The following is a 15,838-nucleotide window of genomic DNA, read 5'->3' as shown; positions in this document are numbered from 1 at the left end:
GATCGCAATACCATTTTGCGGGTGAATCGATGTTTGACCTAATTTTTAGTCATTATGAGAGCTCCAAATAGATATAGAGGTGTGCGGCTGGGCACAATGACAACAACAGCTGCTGTGGTGCTTCAGGGAGCTGCTATTCTTACACTGCAGGTCATTTATTACATTTAGAAGAAGAAAGGTGACCATTTACTTTGAAGCCCAGAAGTATCTTCATTGATGGCAGTTTCAGCAAAGAACTTGCAAACAGTTCTGAGACCAGCTCTGGGCTGCACGGATTCCAAATTAGGTCGGTCTATTTATATTCTTTATGTGAGCTGCAGGCAGTCAATGAAAAAATATGAAGTGTTACTTAGGCCACATTTAATTAACGACTGGTGAACAGAAAATGACTTCAGCTCTTTGCCATTTTGGTGATTACCATCTGGTGGTTGCTTAGCAACCTTATCAATTAGATGTTAATTTACTCACACAAAGTTGTTGAGGATCCTCAGAGCTTTTTTTCCCATCCAACAACTGAAAACACAATCCCTAAACATGAACTCGCTGTTTTCTTTGACCAACTCGATATGTGTCAGCCGTGCACAGATACATTACTGCATGGCTTTTGTTCCATCAGGTTGCTGGTGGCCAAGTTGGCCAGCAGGCATCACCAGCAGTTGTACATACAGGTGTTATTTGGGAATCTAAATGGTTTCTTTGTGGCCTAAAAAAGAGGGAGAGAACGCTGGGTCAACTCATTATCCTGCTGTTGTCGCCAGCAGCAGGAGCTCAGGAGTCGCCAGGTGTCGGATTAACGAGAGAAATGGCTGAGAAACATAAAAGTTCATTCTGTTTTCCATCTTAAATACTGTTGGACCAACAAAGCCGTGAGATGAGGGCCAGTATTGGTTCAGCATTTCGATGCTGGTCAAAGCTGAAAGACCAAAAGGGGCTGAGAAGTGATGCCAAGGTCAGCACTTTTCTGCTGGACAGCTCAGCTGATGTTTGCTTAACAATTGCTCAAGTTAGCAACTTTAGCCACTGGCAGGTTTATGCCGTTATTGTTAATATGACAACATCGCAAAATCTCTTGTGATGACATCGATCACAGGAATTGTCTGTCTTATTATTGCAGTTCCAGCTCTGACCGTAGGTGGTTAGTTGTGCCAAGAGCGAATGAGACACCAACTGAGTGGGAGGTGGAAACGTTTCCCATTGCACTTTAAAAAAATGGGCATACACATCACCTTTAAAGAAAATGGAAAGAAAAACTCAAAACTCCTGCATCTGCTTTGTGAATCAGATGTGCATCAAGTTTACTGCGAAGCATCTTTCTGGTATCTTGTGTAATCTTGCTGACAAACAAACTGCAATGGCTGGAAATGTATCTTCCTTGGTTGATGTTACTGCCTTTTTCCTGTAGAAAAAAAGTTGCTGTCTGTAGAAATCTGTAACTGATTGACGTCGAATTGCGTTGCCATTCAAGGTTAGCAATGTCTGCTGACTACAAACTGCAGTCCTTGCATGTTGTCTTCCACACTTTCACTTACCTGTTAAGTTTCGATTTATGAATGCAGATTCTTCTGTTACAGGGACAAAATTACCTGATCTCAGGCCAGCTGAATACAAATGGGAAATTTGGAATTAACACAGGAGATTTTGCTCTCTACACCAACATACATACACTAAATGACAAAGCTGTTTATTGTGTGAGTGCATTGAAACATATCCAAGGAACCATTCAAATATCTACATGTTAAGCTCTTTAAAAACTTCTCCCTACACTTTTGTTTGTTTGGGTTTTTTTAAACAGGGAAGATTTTTTAGAATTTTCTGCTTTTATCTAAAGTTAGAATGCTTGATTCTGGAGTAGAGAGACCTGGAAATTTACCAAAACAGTCCCTAACAACTTCCTCCCACTCCCACAGTTTCCAGCCTTCATCGACAAATAGCATCTGTAAGTCTTGAGAAATCCGCTTTTTTGTCAGCCTGTGTCGACCACCACCTCTTAACCTCTGTCGGCTCATTTCAACAGCTCACGGCCCTACATTCACATAATATTTTCAGGAATTGATTGTAGTTTCTCTGAAGAAAGAGTTTCACTGCAGCCTTGACCACCTATGTCAAGTAGCATCCATTTTAACAGCTGTGAAGTTCAGTTGTCACACACAAGTAGAAATGTTAGGTATATTGTTGAGGTACAGGGTTTATCAAGTGTGAAGTTGTTTGGAGGAGTGGGTGTTGACAAAAGTGAGTAACTACAAAAGCCTGACTGACCTGCTGTAAACTGACAACAGGCCAGCATTAGCATCTGTTCATACAAAGCATGCCTCATTTTAGCTGCGCGTGGTACATTTTTAATCCAGAGTGTGTAATGTGGCAAAAGGAGATAAACACAGAGGTTTTGTTGAACTGGGAATCATACAAAGCTACTCTTGCTGAGTGTCAATAGAGCTGCAAATATGAATTGTGGCAGCGCTTGAGTTCCTTATCTGGCAGGATTCACACTGTTGTGTGAACACGTATTTGACGCACACAAGGGTTACAGATGATGTTTTCATTATACTCCCTCATCCAACTCTTTTCATGTTTCGCTTATACATTCAATTCATTCATCCATCCATCCATTTTCCACCTCTTACCCTGTTAAACGTGGTGAGGGCTGGAGCCTATCCCAGCAGCCTTCAGGTGAGAGGCGGGGTTCACCCTGGACAGGTCACCAGTCCATGACAGGGCCAACACATAGAGACAGACAACCGTTGGCTCTCCCAGCCACGCCTACGGTCAATTTAGAGTCTGGATTAACCTGGTCCCTCTTGATGTCTTTGGACTGTGGAGGAAGCTGGAGTACCAGAGAGAACCCAGCAGGAACAGGGAGAACATGGAGACTCACCCAGAAAGACCCCGTGCTCCAGCCGCGGCTCGAACCCTGAACCTTCTTGCTGCGAGGCCACAGTGCTGACCACTGCACCACTGTGCAGCTTTAATCAGAGATGTGTTAAGTAATAATGATAAGGGGGAGGTGAGGGAAAAAATAATGCCAATATTGCAAATTGACAGATGATTTTGTAACCGATGGAAGTGGCTGAGAAGCTTTGTTTTGCCAACCTCAGTGTCAGAAGTCAGAATCCCCAAATACTTGTCCCGTTTCATTGGAGTGTTTGAAAGCAAGAACGAGCTCAGGGCAGTGAAGAATTAAAACTTAATTTTCGACTAGCCACTAAGATATTCCCTGATAACGATCCTGTTTGACTCCGTACTCACCAACAAGGCCTTCAGGCTCGCAGTCCTGTTGCCACTCAGTTCTCGTCTCAGGTATTTATCTGGAAGAGTGCGTGACATCATCAGTTGCTGCATTACATGAAGCGGTCAGTCCTCCTTGCTCACGTATCTGTCCCCCAGACCCCCTTTCCCATCTTTTTTCCAATCCAGATCGCAGCAGTACGTCTGGCCAGGCCACCTTACGTAACAGACAGCGCAGCAGTTGTTCTTTGTGTCTGACGTGGCGGAACAACACAACGCATCACATTACACTTCCTGCTTCCTTCAACAAAGGCACAACACCATACGACTCACAGAACAGACCTCGTAACCCACTTTTCTCTTATTAAGCCCAAACACGCTTTTGATTTGGGGGCCATTTTTATCTGCTGAAAGCGCGTTGCATTCAGACAGCAGGCCACTGGTGTGCTAATGGTCAAAGCCATATAAACACAACAAATGCATCTACGACAGCACCTGTGCTCAATTACATCCCATGGTGTTGGGAAACCTTTCACTCGCTGTATAGGTTAAACTCCTGAGCTCTGTGACCCACTGACCTTTTGAGGCTGGAGGGCATCTCAGCCTGGACGTGAACAAAGGAAAAGCATGAATGGGTAATGACCACGTTAACAACAGGCAGTTACACATTACACATGTTTTTGTGAAAAAGCTCCACCAGTCTTTTGCATCTATGCTGATCACAACAGAACAACCAGAATGAGAGGACAATCTAGACATACTAAGTGGTGAAGTGACATCATCAAGCAAGGGATGTTATTGGTCTCCTAGCAACGCAGGCTCAGTACCTCTGGTCTTAATTTCTCCAGCACAGAGATGTTGCCAGCATGCTCCCTCAGAACGGGTTTTGTGAGAAACATGCGAGCGGTGAAAGATAAATCCCCGTTTGAACTGCTGGCGCTCAAGTTCATGATTGGCATCTAAATGTGACACTTTATCCAAAAACGTGTATTTTGCCAGAAAGTGTATTTTGTATTTTGAACCAGAAGTGTTTTAGCTCTGTGTTCAAAAGAAAAAGGCAGCATTGAAGATTTGGTGCCCCGACTTCTGATGTGTTTTTTATTTTTTATTTTTAGATCTGTGCCACCAAATAACAGTGAACTCTTGCAGTAAGTGCTCCACGCTCTAAATCAGTTATTACATCAAAGTATGAATTCATGAACTGCGTCAGCGGGTGGACAATGGCATCATTAAAACACACATAAGAGGATAGTGGAGACAAAACAAAAATGATCTCACAACACTCAAAGCGTTTGTCAGCGCACGTCGAGTGTGACATCAGAGGAAGTTAAATGCTCTCTCGCTAACAAGCAGTCTTTTATTCCTCACTCCCTCGTACTTTCTCTCTTTCTCTCTCTCGCTCTCTCTCTCTCTCACACACACGCGCGTACACCGACACAGACACACACTTTTAAGGCATCAGAGGAGATGGTGACAGCTGGTTCTCAACAGACACTGAATCTAAATTGTTGATTGTAGCTGCAGTAAATTGTGATTGCCAGCCACTAGACTGACGCTCATTTCTGTTTGGTGTTCTTGACTGGATGTCAGTTCATTAGTTCGATTGCAGTGTTTAGCAAAATGTGACAGGAAACATTTCTTGTCCCTTTCATTTGAAAAGTAATTAGTTAATTTACAGTATCAGGCATATGTCATGTATTACTTCCACCAAAATAACCATAGAAGTGTAGGCTTCACTCATTTATTCGTTGGTCACTTATTTCTGAAAACATGAAGATAGGTGTATTTGTGACTGATCTGAAATTACTTTCATATTCATGAAGTGATCAAGAGAACAGAAATTTCCCTCCAATGACAAAAATGACTCCAATACATCAACAAAATAAAACAAGTTCGAACCATGGCCCTATTCACACCACCCATACTGTCAAATATACATCCACATTGATGCACATCTTCCGTTTCTGTATTTTTCCAGTGTATATATGTTTACATATCTTGTTTACATATTTTAAGGCTTAAGGTGAACATTTCTGTACAATCAAACGTAGTTGGACACAGTCCGTCACACAGCAGCATAAATAGATCGTTTAGAACAGAATATAAGTAACAGGATAGAAAAGAAGAACGGAGAGTGCAGTGAGTCCAGTGATACTGTAGGCTTGTGAACTGAATGGCCATCACAAGTACAGTGCAGGATGGAAGGTGCAACAACAGTCCAATTCAGGCTTCAGTTCAAGAAGCTGTTTCTCAGTCTTTCTGTCCGTGCCTGAGCCTGCCAGAGGGAAGTGGGGTCAAAAAGTCCTTGTCCAGGGTGTGTCCAGTCAGACCTGATTTTTCCAGCTCTGTTTTCCAACCTGGCTGAGTAGATCTGATGCAGGGGTGTGAGAGGGTTGCCGATGATGTTTTTAGGCAGTCTTGATTATCCGCTGCAGGTCTTTCCTCTCCTCTGAGGTGCAGCTGGAGAACCACACAGTGCATCCATAGCTCAGGACACTCTGTGGTGCACTAGTAGAAGTTTGTGAGGAGTTGCTGTGGTAGGCCTGTTTTCCTGAGGGTCTCTGCTGGGCCTTCTTCACCAGCTCCCTGGTGTTCACTCCCCACCTCATCGTACATATTTCTGCTTGTGAAAATATACTAACCAGTAACCAAACTCCATTACCAGTAACTCCTTAGACATGAGGCAGCTTTCTGTAACAGCTCTGAGTGGTCAACAGTGTCACATGATACAGTATGCCAGTGTCAACAGTGTTAACAGATTACTGGACAGAGTAACTGTTTTAAAATAAATTTAAAAAAGAGAGAAAAATAAAATGTTAATGAAGTTTATATATATATATATATATATATATATATAGTCTGCATGTTCTCCCTGTTCCTGCTGGGTTCCTGCCTCTCACCCCCCACCCCACGACCCTTGACAGGAATAAGTGGAATAAAATGGATGGAGGGATGAATGGATATATTAGACATAAAATCTATGCGCTTGCAATCACAACAATCAGATACAGCAACATTGGTGTGCAATAGATGTTCAAGAGCTACTGCATAAGGTGCGTTCATGTGAGAACTGTTGATTTAAATGCCATATTTACAGACCACGTGACAGCAAGACAGCACTCTGCTCATACTAAAGACTTATTATTCAGTGTTTGCTGCTAGGTTAATGAGAGGTCTGGTGCTGGCTAAGGTTACTCACATGTTGTTTATGACAACAAACTTTTGGATTTTCTTGAAACATTCTCATATATTTGAGGCAAGATTGAAATATGAACTCATCAAAAAAGCTGAGTGTTTTTTAATTACTTCAAATTCGTCACCTACTTGAGGGCCACCAAGGTGGAAAAGCGCTATACAAATGGAGTCATCTTGACGTGTCGAGAGCCCAGGACCTGTATTTGTTCTGGCAGCAGACTATTTACATTCTAATTCAAGTTTAACTAGGTGTAAAAAAAAAAAAAATCCTATCATATTACAAATAATAATTCAATAAACCATTATGATAAATATTGTATGAACTATCTTATGTAATCACATGATCTCCTTTGCAGTCAAGGTTTTTTTTTTTGGCAGGCAGGAAAAGAAAATGACTTGCACCTGCGATTATACACTAACACATCCTGTGTAAAATCATCAGTGTTATACCATGACAAAATTAACAATAAACGTAAGCCTAAAACCGCATCTAGATGCAAAAAACTGGCTGGTTCCCCATGAGAACTTATTCAGCATCATTTTTTTTTCCAGTATTTTTGAACGGTTCAAAGCGAGGGTAGATTGAACCTTGTTTAGGATTTTATTCCGTTATGTTTCTCCCATTTAGAGAAATGTACCTGTCCCTGCATTATTTCTGGGATATGGGAGCTGCTTTAGATTAACCACCCCCACTATTTAGTGGATGGCATCTGAGGGCTCGCTGGTTTGATCCTCACTTCCCCTGGTGGCCATGTCATCAAAATGTGTGAGCCTGAATATGTGAACGAGACCAGACTGTAAAGCGCTTCAAGTGCCACCAGGGTGGAGAGGCGCTACATAAAGAGTCCATTAACTTTGTGACATTTTCAGACGCTCCTTTAAATTTCCCCCATAAACGTTGTATATGCAGCGCGAGAGGGGGTTTGTTGTGTGATTCTTGTGTCAGTGAGTTTACCAGCGATATTAATACATATTTTTCATATGGAGATATCACCTTTTTTGTGGTAACTTGGGACGCTGTTGTGCTGTGTTTGAACAACAAAAGTTAACTGAGGCGCAAGTTTAAGGAGGCCGTACACAGACGACGGGCAGTCAGCAGAGCACAGCCAGGCAGAGGCGGAGCACAAAATTAAAAAAAAAAAATGAAAGCAAACCCGAAGACAAGGCTGGAACTGAAGTGCCACTCAGGGAAACAACAACAATCTGGAAGAGGACTGAGGGAAACACAGAAAGGAGTTTAACAGGTGTGTGGGAACGGCACAAAAGGCTGAAAGTCAAAGGGGAACATAAACAAACGAAAACAAGAAACACAAAAAAAAACAAAGTCTTTTACTGCCTGGCATCAAATAGGTGTTTCTCCCCAAGCAAAAGTGTGTGTTGAGGCATTCTTGACTGATCCCCAGGAGAAACTGTTTGTAACCATTATTTTGCAAAACGATATCGACAGACATTTGGTTATGAAAATGGACCTTCTTAAAGCGATACCTCAGGTAGCTAAGGAACGAACTCAAATTGTTCTTTTACAGTTCTCAATTTTTCAGGTATAATCCATGTCTTCTGCATCCAGCGGTTTGCTCGGTAACCCACAAACATACAGTTGAGCTGAAACTAATTAGAACACTTCCTGTTTGGCTGGCAGGGGCTTCTCTATTTTGAGTTCTTTGCGGATTAATTTATTATCAATCAAGCACAAGTTGTATGATTTCACTTATTTCTTACTTTCACTTATTTTCGACAGTTACCGATGACGTCCTGAAAAAGTAACTCAGTGCTCAATAACTCATTAAAATACTCTGAGTGCTCTTGTGGTTGCGTTCACATCCAAGTAGCAAAGATGGAACAGGAAAAATGTCCCGTTTAAGTTGAAGTACTAAGATCTGTTTTGTATAAATTGAAACAATCGTGAGAATTACAGGTCAGTCGGTCTGTCTTCCATTCTGAATATTCAGCACAAAAAGTTTTTTGACGCCCTCAAAACGTGACGCCCGTCAGTGTCAATAGACTTTATTTCTCTTGAAGAAATGTTCAATAACACAAGAAGCGTGCAGTTGGAATAAGCTCCCTGAATCCTTTTTGCAAGAACTGTTCCAATAAAATGTTTGATGAAACTGGATGTTTCGTGACAAGTTAAGTATTTATTTAGTTCTTCGTGTGTCCATGAAACTTGGTCATCTCAGTGTTTGCTAAAAAGAACGATTTATTTTTTCTGATTGATGTAGGTCAGTGCAGATGTTTTCCATCTGCACCATCCGTAGGATTTCCTCTGGCCCTGAACATGTTTGTTTTTTGCATTTTGTTCTTTTTCTATAATTCATCAGCAATGTCTAATTCCCTTTTTCTTCGTCATGTTTCCAAAACCTATGTCAACTCCCTGTTACAATTCATTGCCACTGTAAAGGTCACTGGGCTGATTTGACATCGCTGAAGGACAGAGCATTCACAATCATTTACTGATTAAATTATGTCGATTGTGTGATTCTTGCAGCATAACTGTAGCAATGAAGGCACAGGCCAGGTGGGACGTGATGGACAGGACTGACGTCTTCTATGCTGGCATCATTCTTATGGTGCTCGGCACCCTGCTGGTCGTCAGCAGCTTCCTTGCTCTGGGATTCACTGGAACCTTCCTGGGTAAGTGTCCAACGTTGCCACTTGTCAAAGGAGCAACACACTTATTTGACATCTGCTAACAGGCGGTACGGTGGTGCAGTGGTCAGCACTGCCGCTTCACAGCAAGAAGGTTCAGGGTTCGAGTCCTGGCTGGAGCACAGGGTCTTTCTGTGTGAGTCTGCATGTTCTCCCTGTTCCTGCTGGGTTCTCTCTGGTACTCCAGCTTCCTCCACAGTCCAAAGACATCAAGAGGGGACGAGGCTGATTGATACTCTAAATTGACCGTAGGTGTGACTGGCGACCTGTCCAGGCTGAACCCCACTTCTCGCCCGTAGCTGAGCGACTTGGTGGCTGGAGCTTTAGAGCTCCATGTTTAGACCTGAGGCTGGGGACAGAAGGAGGCGTGTCCTTGATGACCTGAGAGGTCCACAGCATAGCAAAGATCAGATGCTTCCTTTTGGTCCTAAACCATTCAGTGTTTTACTGACTAAGACAGGGGACACCGGTGTAAGGACCTTCAGACCTGAGACCTTCCCTCGATTAAGACTGAGGTTTCAAGTCTTTGTGATATTTTAGATTCAGATCTAAGCTTTAGTTCCTACATCAACAAGGTAACAAAAACATCATTTTTCCACCGTAGCAATATGGCGACAGTGCCACAGTTTCTATGCCAAATAGAAACTAATTCATGCTTTCATCTCAAGCCAGCTAGATTGTTGTAATGTACTTTTTACTGGCCTCCCAAAGACAGCCACTGTTCTGATAGTTCAAAACTCAGCAGGTCCGTTCCAACCCAGAACCAAGAGGACAGAACACACCAGTTCACTTTTAGCTGCTCTTCGCAGGAGGTCCTCCTCCTCACACACAGAGCTGTTCATGAGCAAGGGCCAAGTTACACCGCTAACTCCCTCATTAGCAAGAAGATTGGTGATTGTTCTTATGACTCTTATTGCGATCATTATTGTTGTTGTTTGTAAGCAGCCAAGCAGCAGTATTCTGAATTACTTGCAACTATCAGAGAGATTTCTAGGCTAAACAGGATAGTAGGGGGTGTGAACCTTCACTGGCCTCGGCATCGACTCATTTGTTGTTGGAAATCTAAAAAATAAATCATGTAACTTTGGGCTGGATTAAAAAAAAATTCACCCTTGGCAATTTTTTGCAATTCTTATGTGATATGAATATATTAAGGAACCGAATGATGAGCGAAGAATCTGACTTGTATCACCATTAGATTGTTATTATTGCACTGTAACTCAAACTTGGAAAAAAAAATCTCTGTGAGCTCAGGACATATATTTCTGAGTGGGATGGATTAGGATGTTCCCCTGGCTAAGTGTTTAGACTCAAGCTTTAGTTACCATGGTGACTCACATCATCCATCAGCATTGTTGACAGCGCGAGGGAGCTCGCCAAGAAAGACAAAAAAAAAAGAACAATTTATAGCCAACAATTTATAGTCATTGTAACTCAAACGATGAAATCTGTTTGAAAGAAGAAAAAGAGCAAACAGTTAAAAAAAAAAAACATTTTGCAGGTATATTAGTGTCTATCACAGGCTAACTTCAACCAATCGTGTCCTCATGCTCAAGTAGGAGCTGAATCAACTTGGTGGAAGAGTAGAAACCTCTTTCCCATTGGTGGAGTTCTTTGCTCTTCTTTGAAAGAAGAATTTATCTTCAGTTCTGATGATTGTGGTGCTATAGGATGTATGCTGACCTCTTCAGCAGACGCCATCATTGTCTGAACCAACAGTGTCATTCGCGATACACCTGAACCACGGCCGTGTCTTATCAGGGTCGCTGATAAAAGTTGTGACATAAATTCATCTGTTGTCTTATGCTGTGCGAATTATAGAAATTTCAAGAAGAAACTGGATCCTTTGAAGGTGGCACGATGGTGCAGTGGTTAGCACTGTCGCCTCACACCAAGAAGGTTCCGGGTTCGAGCGTGTGTGTGTGTGTGTGTGTGTGTGTGTGTGTGTGTGTGTGTGTGTGTGTGTGTGTGTGTGTGTGTGTGTGTGTGTGTGTGTGTGTGTGTGTGTGTGTGTGTGTGTGTGTGTGTTTGTGCTGTCTGTTTTGGACATTTGTCAGTGGATTCATTCTTGAACTCCTCCACACTCAGACCGAGCTGTCATACGCTAAATAAGACAACATGGAACAGCTTATTAAAAGAATACACAATATTGTGGTGAGTAATGACTGAATGAGTGCAGCAGTGGTCCTCACTGTGGCCTCACAGCAAGAAGGTTCCAGGTTCAAGCCCCGGCTGCAGCACGGGGTCTTTCTGTGGAGTCTCCATGTTGTCCCTGTTCCTGCTGGGTTCTCTCTGGTACTCCAGCTTCCTCCACAGTCCAAAGACATCAAGAGGGGACCAGGTTAATCCAGACTCTAAATTGACCGTAGGCGTGGCTGTGAGAGCCAATGGTTGTCTGTCTATTTGTGTTGGCCCTGCCATGGACTGGTGACCTGTCCAGGGGGAAGGCTGCTGGGATAGGCTCCACCCCCCCAGTGACCCTTAACAGGAAAAGAGGTAGAAAATGGATGGATGGATGTACTTCTGCTATCATGTTACAGTATTTAACAATTAATTAATGCTGTAGTAACAGGGCTGAATAAGCATTACATAGGACCATTGACCATTTATTAATGTGGAGGTTGTCCTTATTGTCACTGATTGACGTGACATAACCCGACACTTTTAGAACCCTGGCGATGTGGGAACACAAAGGCAGAGAGGATCAACTAAAAGACGAATTCAGACTCTCCTCTAGAGAGAGTGATCCAAGATAGGGACCGACTGGACCATCAGTATTGCGTTGTCCAAAGTAGGGATGTCACAAAAAACAATGGTCTGACATAACACTCAAGCAGATAAAAAGTGACCTATATGTGAAGGTTTACCGTTGGAAAGTAAATTCTACCAACCATTCTAAACTTCCTCAAGACCCAAGCAGTGTTCCACCTGTTTCCCGACCACTGACAACATTTTTTGCCAATCGGTGTTATCAGTGACATGAGGAAGGGGGTGCTGTTGCTCTCCTTTGAAAGCATAAAGCAGGATACACTGGAAACCAGAAGACGCAGCAGACGGATGAAAGCTGTGGTTCTCCGGGGGGGCCCGTGGCACTGCACCAGGCCGACTTATGAGCACTTCAGTCCTGAAGGAGAGGAGGCTTGATGCGTATACACGTGGAACTAAGACAAACCACAAGACGTACAAATGAATATCTCCAATATATTTCCTGTATGGCTTTTTTACTGTAATTAATTTTGTCGTTCTAAACTGTGAAACAGGTGTTTACATTTCCGTTTGCAAGTTTGTTTTTAAGTGTGGGGAATTTGCGGATGCTGTTCCTTGTCGTGAGAGAGCATGTCACTGCAGCTGTGTGAACGATTCGGGCTTTCAGCTCAATTTTTGAAAACAAAATGGATTTTTTTGCTCAATAAAACTCATTGAGAATTTCACCTGACACAGTTTCAGATGTGGGTGCCATCAGGTTTGCTGTGTCCTTGATGGACAGTCTGTATGGTATTGAGTGCGACTCTGGGAAAATATGAAGAGTGCCTTCACATGAAAGGAGAAACAGAAAACCTCGATTTGCAGTGCCCTCTAGTTAACATTTGCTTTCACAGACGACAACGGAGACAAACATCTCACTGAATGCAGGCAAGGACTCAAATGAACACGAGTGTGACATATCACCATATGACTTGTCGCGCTGCAGTGTTGGGTTTCTAGGTCAGTGAGTCATCTCCACCATCCAGATTTCTGCTCCATCTTTGTCTGTCACTTCCCTGGACGCATGCCATCTCCACCACTCCCCAACTGTGTGGACAGAGGGGAAGCATCAGAAGCAGCAGGAGGCGTAGCATGTTTGTGCATGAACAGGAGATGTAGAGTCTCATCTCAGTCAGGCGTCTCCACACACTGACCCCAATCATCTCTGGTGGTCAGACTGGAGGTAGACCTCAGGTCCACCACAAAACCTGCAAAAAGACCTCCCGAGCAAATCCTCATCACCAGAGTCCTTGCAGGGCTCTATCAAAGCTCACTTTCCTGCCCTAAGTTCAAACTTTCCTCCTCAGTTATGCTTGCGGTGTTATTATAAAACATTGACCGCATTTTGTGTCCTCAGTGAAAAATTAGCAGAACAGTTGTTGATGACAACATCGACAGACCTCACCTGGCAGTGCAGGATCAACAGTGGCGTTTACGGCCCAGCCACAACAGGGACAGGCGGCACTGGCGTCCAAGCTGTGGCAGAATGGAATTAGAATATTACAGTGTAGTAATGATGATTAGAAATATAGTAGTTTAATAAGCAATCCATGTAAACACAGTTATCCAGACAGCTTTTTATTTGGAGTTGAATTCTGTCCACATGAACGCAGTCACTGAAAGTGTCCTATTGCACCACCGTTCCATCACTTTTAAACCTGAACACATTCCAATGCTTATTAAGCATTGAAATACTGCACTGTACTGGATATGGACTTCTTTTCCTCAGTGCATTTATAATCTATAGCGATAGGTGACATTATTGACGTTTTGGCCCATGTCTTATGTTGCTAATTGTCAGAAAAAAAGAAAAATTCAATCATGCTGACCTTCCAAGTAAAAACGAATAAATGGTGTTAAATAGCTTCAGCTTCATGAGCTCACGTCCCTCTGGCTGATCTCAGTAGCCTATCCAGTATGATGGTCTGGACATCATTTTACTATTGAACATCTTTTGAATTACAGAGATTTGTAGAGAGATATTCTGATTCCTTCCTACTGTTGGCACACACACACACACACACACACACACACACACACACACACACACACACACACACACACACAGGTGAGCCAATAGCCTGGGGTGTGTGTTGTGACTGGATGTGTCTGTTTAGCTCTATATTAAGCACTCTGAGTCACTGTGACCCAATGATTCCTTGATGGCACCGGGGCAGAAACAAAGATCCAAACACAATCAAATTAGACACGGTTCTAATGTGTTACCTGGCATCCCAACTCTGATCACACACTCTTCTATCTGTCCTCTAGACTTTCATGGTGCTGCCACTGCCCCGCAGTAAACCCTGCTTCTCCATTTTCACAACAAAGTATGAAAAGAACCTATTATGTTGGATGTTCCAATGTTCCAACTTGAATGGCCTACCAGTCGTCTCTTTGGAGGTCAGGTGTTAGGTTATCAAATCGTTCTAAATGCCAGGTTGCCTATTCCTTTCCAAACATATTTGTTTATATAATCTTTTTGTCCCAGGTTCCATGGGGTGTTTAAATGAGCATACAATATGAAAATTGTTATATAACGTGGGGATTAACAGCCTTTCTTTGACAGAAAACAAGGCCAGCAGCACTTGTGTGTGCAGGTCACTTGTGTGAGTGTGTGTGTGTGTGTGTGTGTGTGTGTGTGTGTGTGTGTGTGTGTGTCTGTGCGTGTGTGTGTGTGTGTGTGTGTCTGTGCGTGTGTCTGTGTGTGTGTGTATGGACAAGGATGGCATAAGAGAAATATATAAATGTACATATCCTCTTTTAGTTTAGTCTCAAAATGGGTCAGTGTGTGTGTGTGTGTGTGTGTGTGTGTGTGTGTGTGTGTGTGTGTGTGTTTGTGTGTGTGGTGTTACAGGTTACAGTGAGCAGTGTCCTAGTTCAGCAGCCCCAACCTTATATTGGCTTAAGCCCCCCTACTACCACTGAAGAAGTAAACAGGTGCACATTGTTTACCACCTGTTGCTAATCACAATCCTGCTGTACCAAAGAAGTATTTAGCTATAAGCGCTACTTCACCCAAAAAATGTTTCTTGCCTTTTCCCCCTCCTGCACTACTTCTTTGTGACCCTAGAATACTGAAAGAGCCAGCCTCACATATTTAGTTTGAAGCTAATGGAGACTGATGGCTGACGACACAAAACTGTCAAAAAACCCTTCCGTTCACGTAGTTTAGAGTACAATACCTGGTACAACCGGCGTCTTCTTTACCCAGCTGTGTCCTCAGTGAGCTGCAATTGCCTTTCTATGGGCTAAAAACAAATAATAACACTGTAAGTGCCCAGTGTGACCAGCTAGCATTTTCAGCAGAACCAACTCGCTCATACTCATCCATGCTGGTTCACTGTAGCCCTGAACCAGGAGTGTTTGGATCCTTAAGTCATCTCAGTAATGGTATCACCACAAATTAATGATCCCCATCACTAGTAATTGCTAGGTGGTGCTATGACTTGCTCAGCTTGTAGAAGGACTCTGATCAAACGTGTGAAGTTTGGAAAAGATCCAGTCCATTGATAGCTGTGTGTGCGATGGCGAAGTATCAACCATGGCTGCCTCGCAGCAGGAACGAACTCACTGTCTTCACATCACCAAGTTACTAAGGTGTTTCTGGTCGACCCACCACAAGGAGTACAAAAAAATGTTTAAAAAATATCTTATTTTCTGTTGCCACCAGGTGGCGCTCTGACTCATCCAACTGAGTTCTTCCTTGGTCCGTGCTGCAGCCCTCAACCCAGTTTGGTGAAAATTGACCTCATAGTTCTTATCTAATCCTTCTGACAGACATGCAAACTGAGGTTATCATTATTATTATAATTATTTTCATAATTATTATTATTATTCTCATGTCCATTTCGTGAGGAGAAAAACTTCAGATGACAGTCATGTGACGGAGGAGCTGCCAGAAAGTGCAGCTTTAACAAGTCTGTGTGATGCCACATTGATATTCCCTCAGCTTCCCCGTCCGTGTCTGACCTCACTGTCTGCTGTTGTTTTGTCAGAATCGTGTCAGAGGCAAAGTGAGTCATGGCCG

The 15,838-nt window shown here is 42.9% G+C and overlaps 1 protein-coding gene across 1 annotated transcript in view; it reads left to right on the top strand.

The window, feature by feature from the left end:
• Positions 1-15,838, top strand: part of pemt (phosphatidylethanolamine N-methyltransferase) — an 81,173-nt gene that overhangs the window by 47,803 nt on the left and 17,532 nt on the right. The window contains exon 4 of the mRNA XM_086195954.1: positions 8,903-9,048. Coding sequence (XP_086052080.1) covers positions 8,903-9,048 — 146 coding nt within the window. The remainder of the gene's footprint in view (positions 1-8,902; positions 9,049-15,838) is intronic.

This window comes from Aulostomus chinensis, chromosome 23 (genome assembly GCF_037954235.1).
Source record: "Aulostomus chinensis isolate RoL2024-O1b breed Wild chromosome 23, RoL_Achi_v1.0, whole genome shotgun sequence".
Taxonomy (NCBI): Eukaryota; Metazoa; Chordata; class Actinopteri; order Syngnathiformes; family Aulostomidae; genus Aulostomus; species Aulostomus chinensis.
The sequence above is the reverse complement of the archived record's forward strand: the minus strand, read 5'-3'. Positions and strand labels throughout refer to the sequence as shown.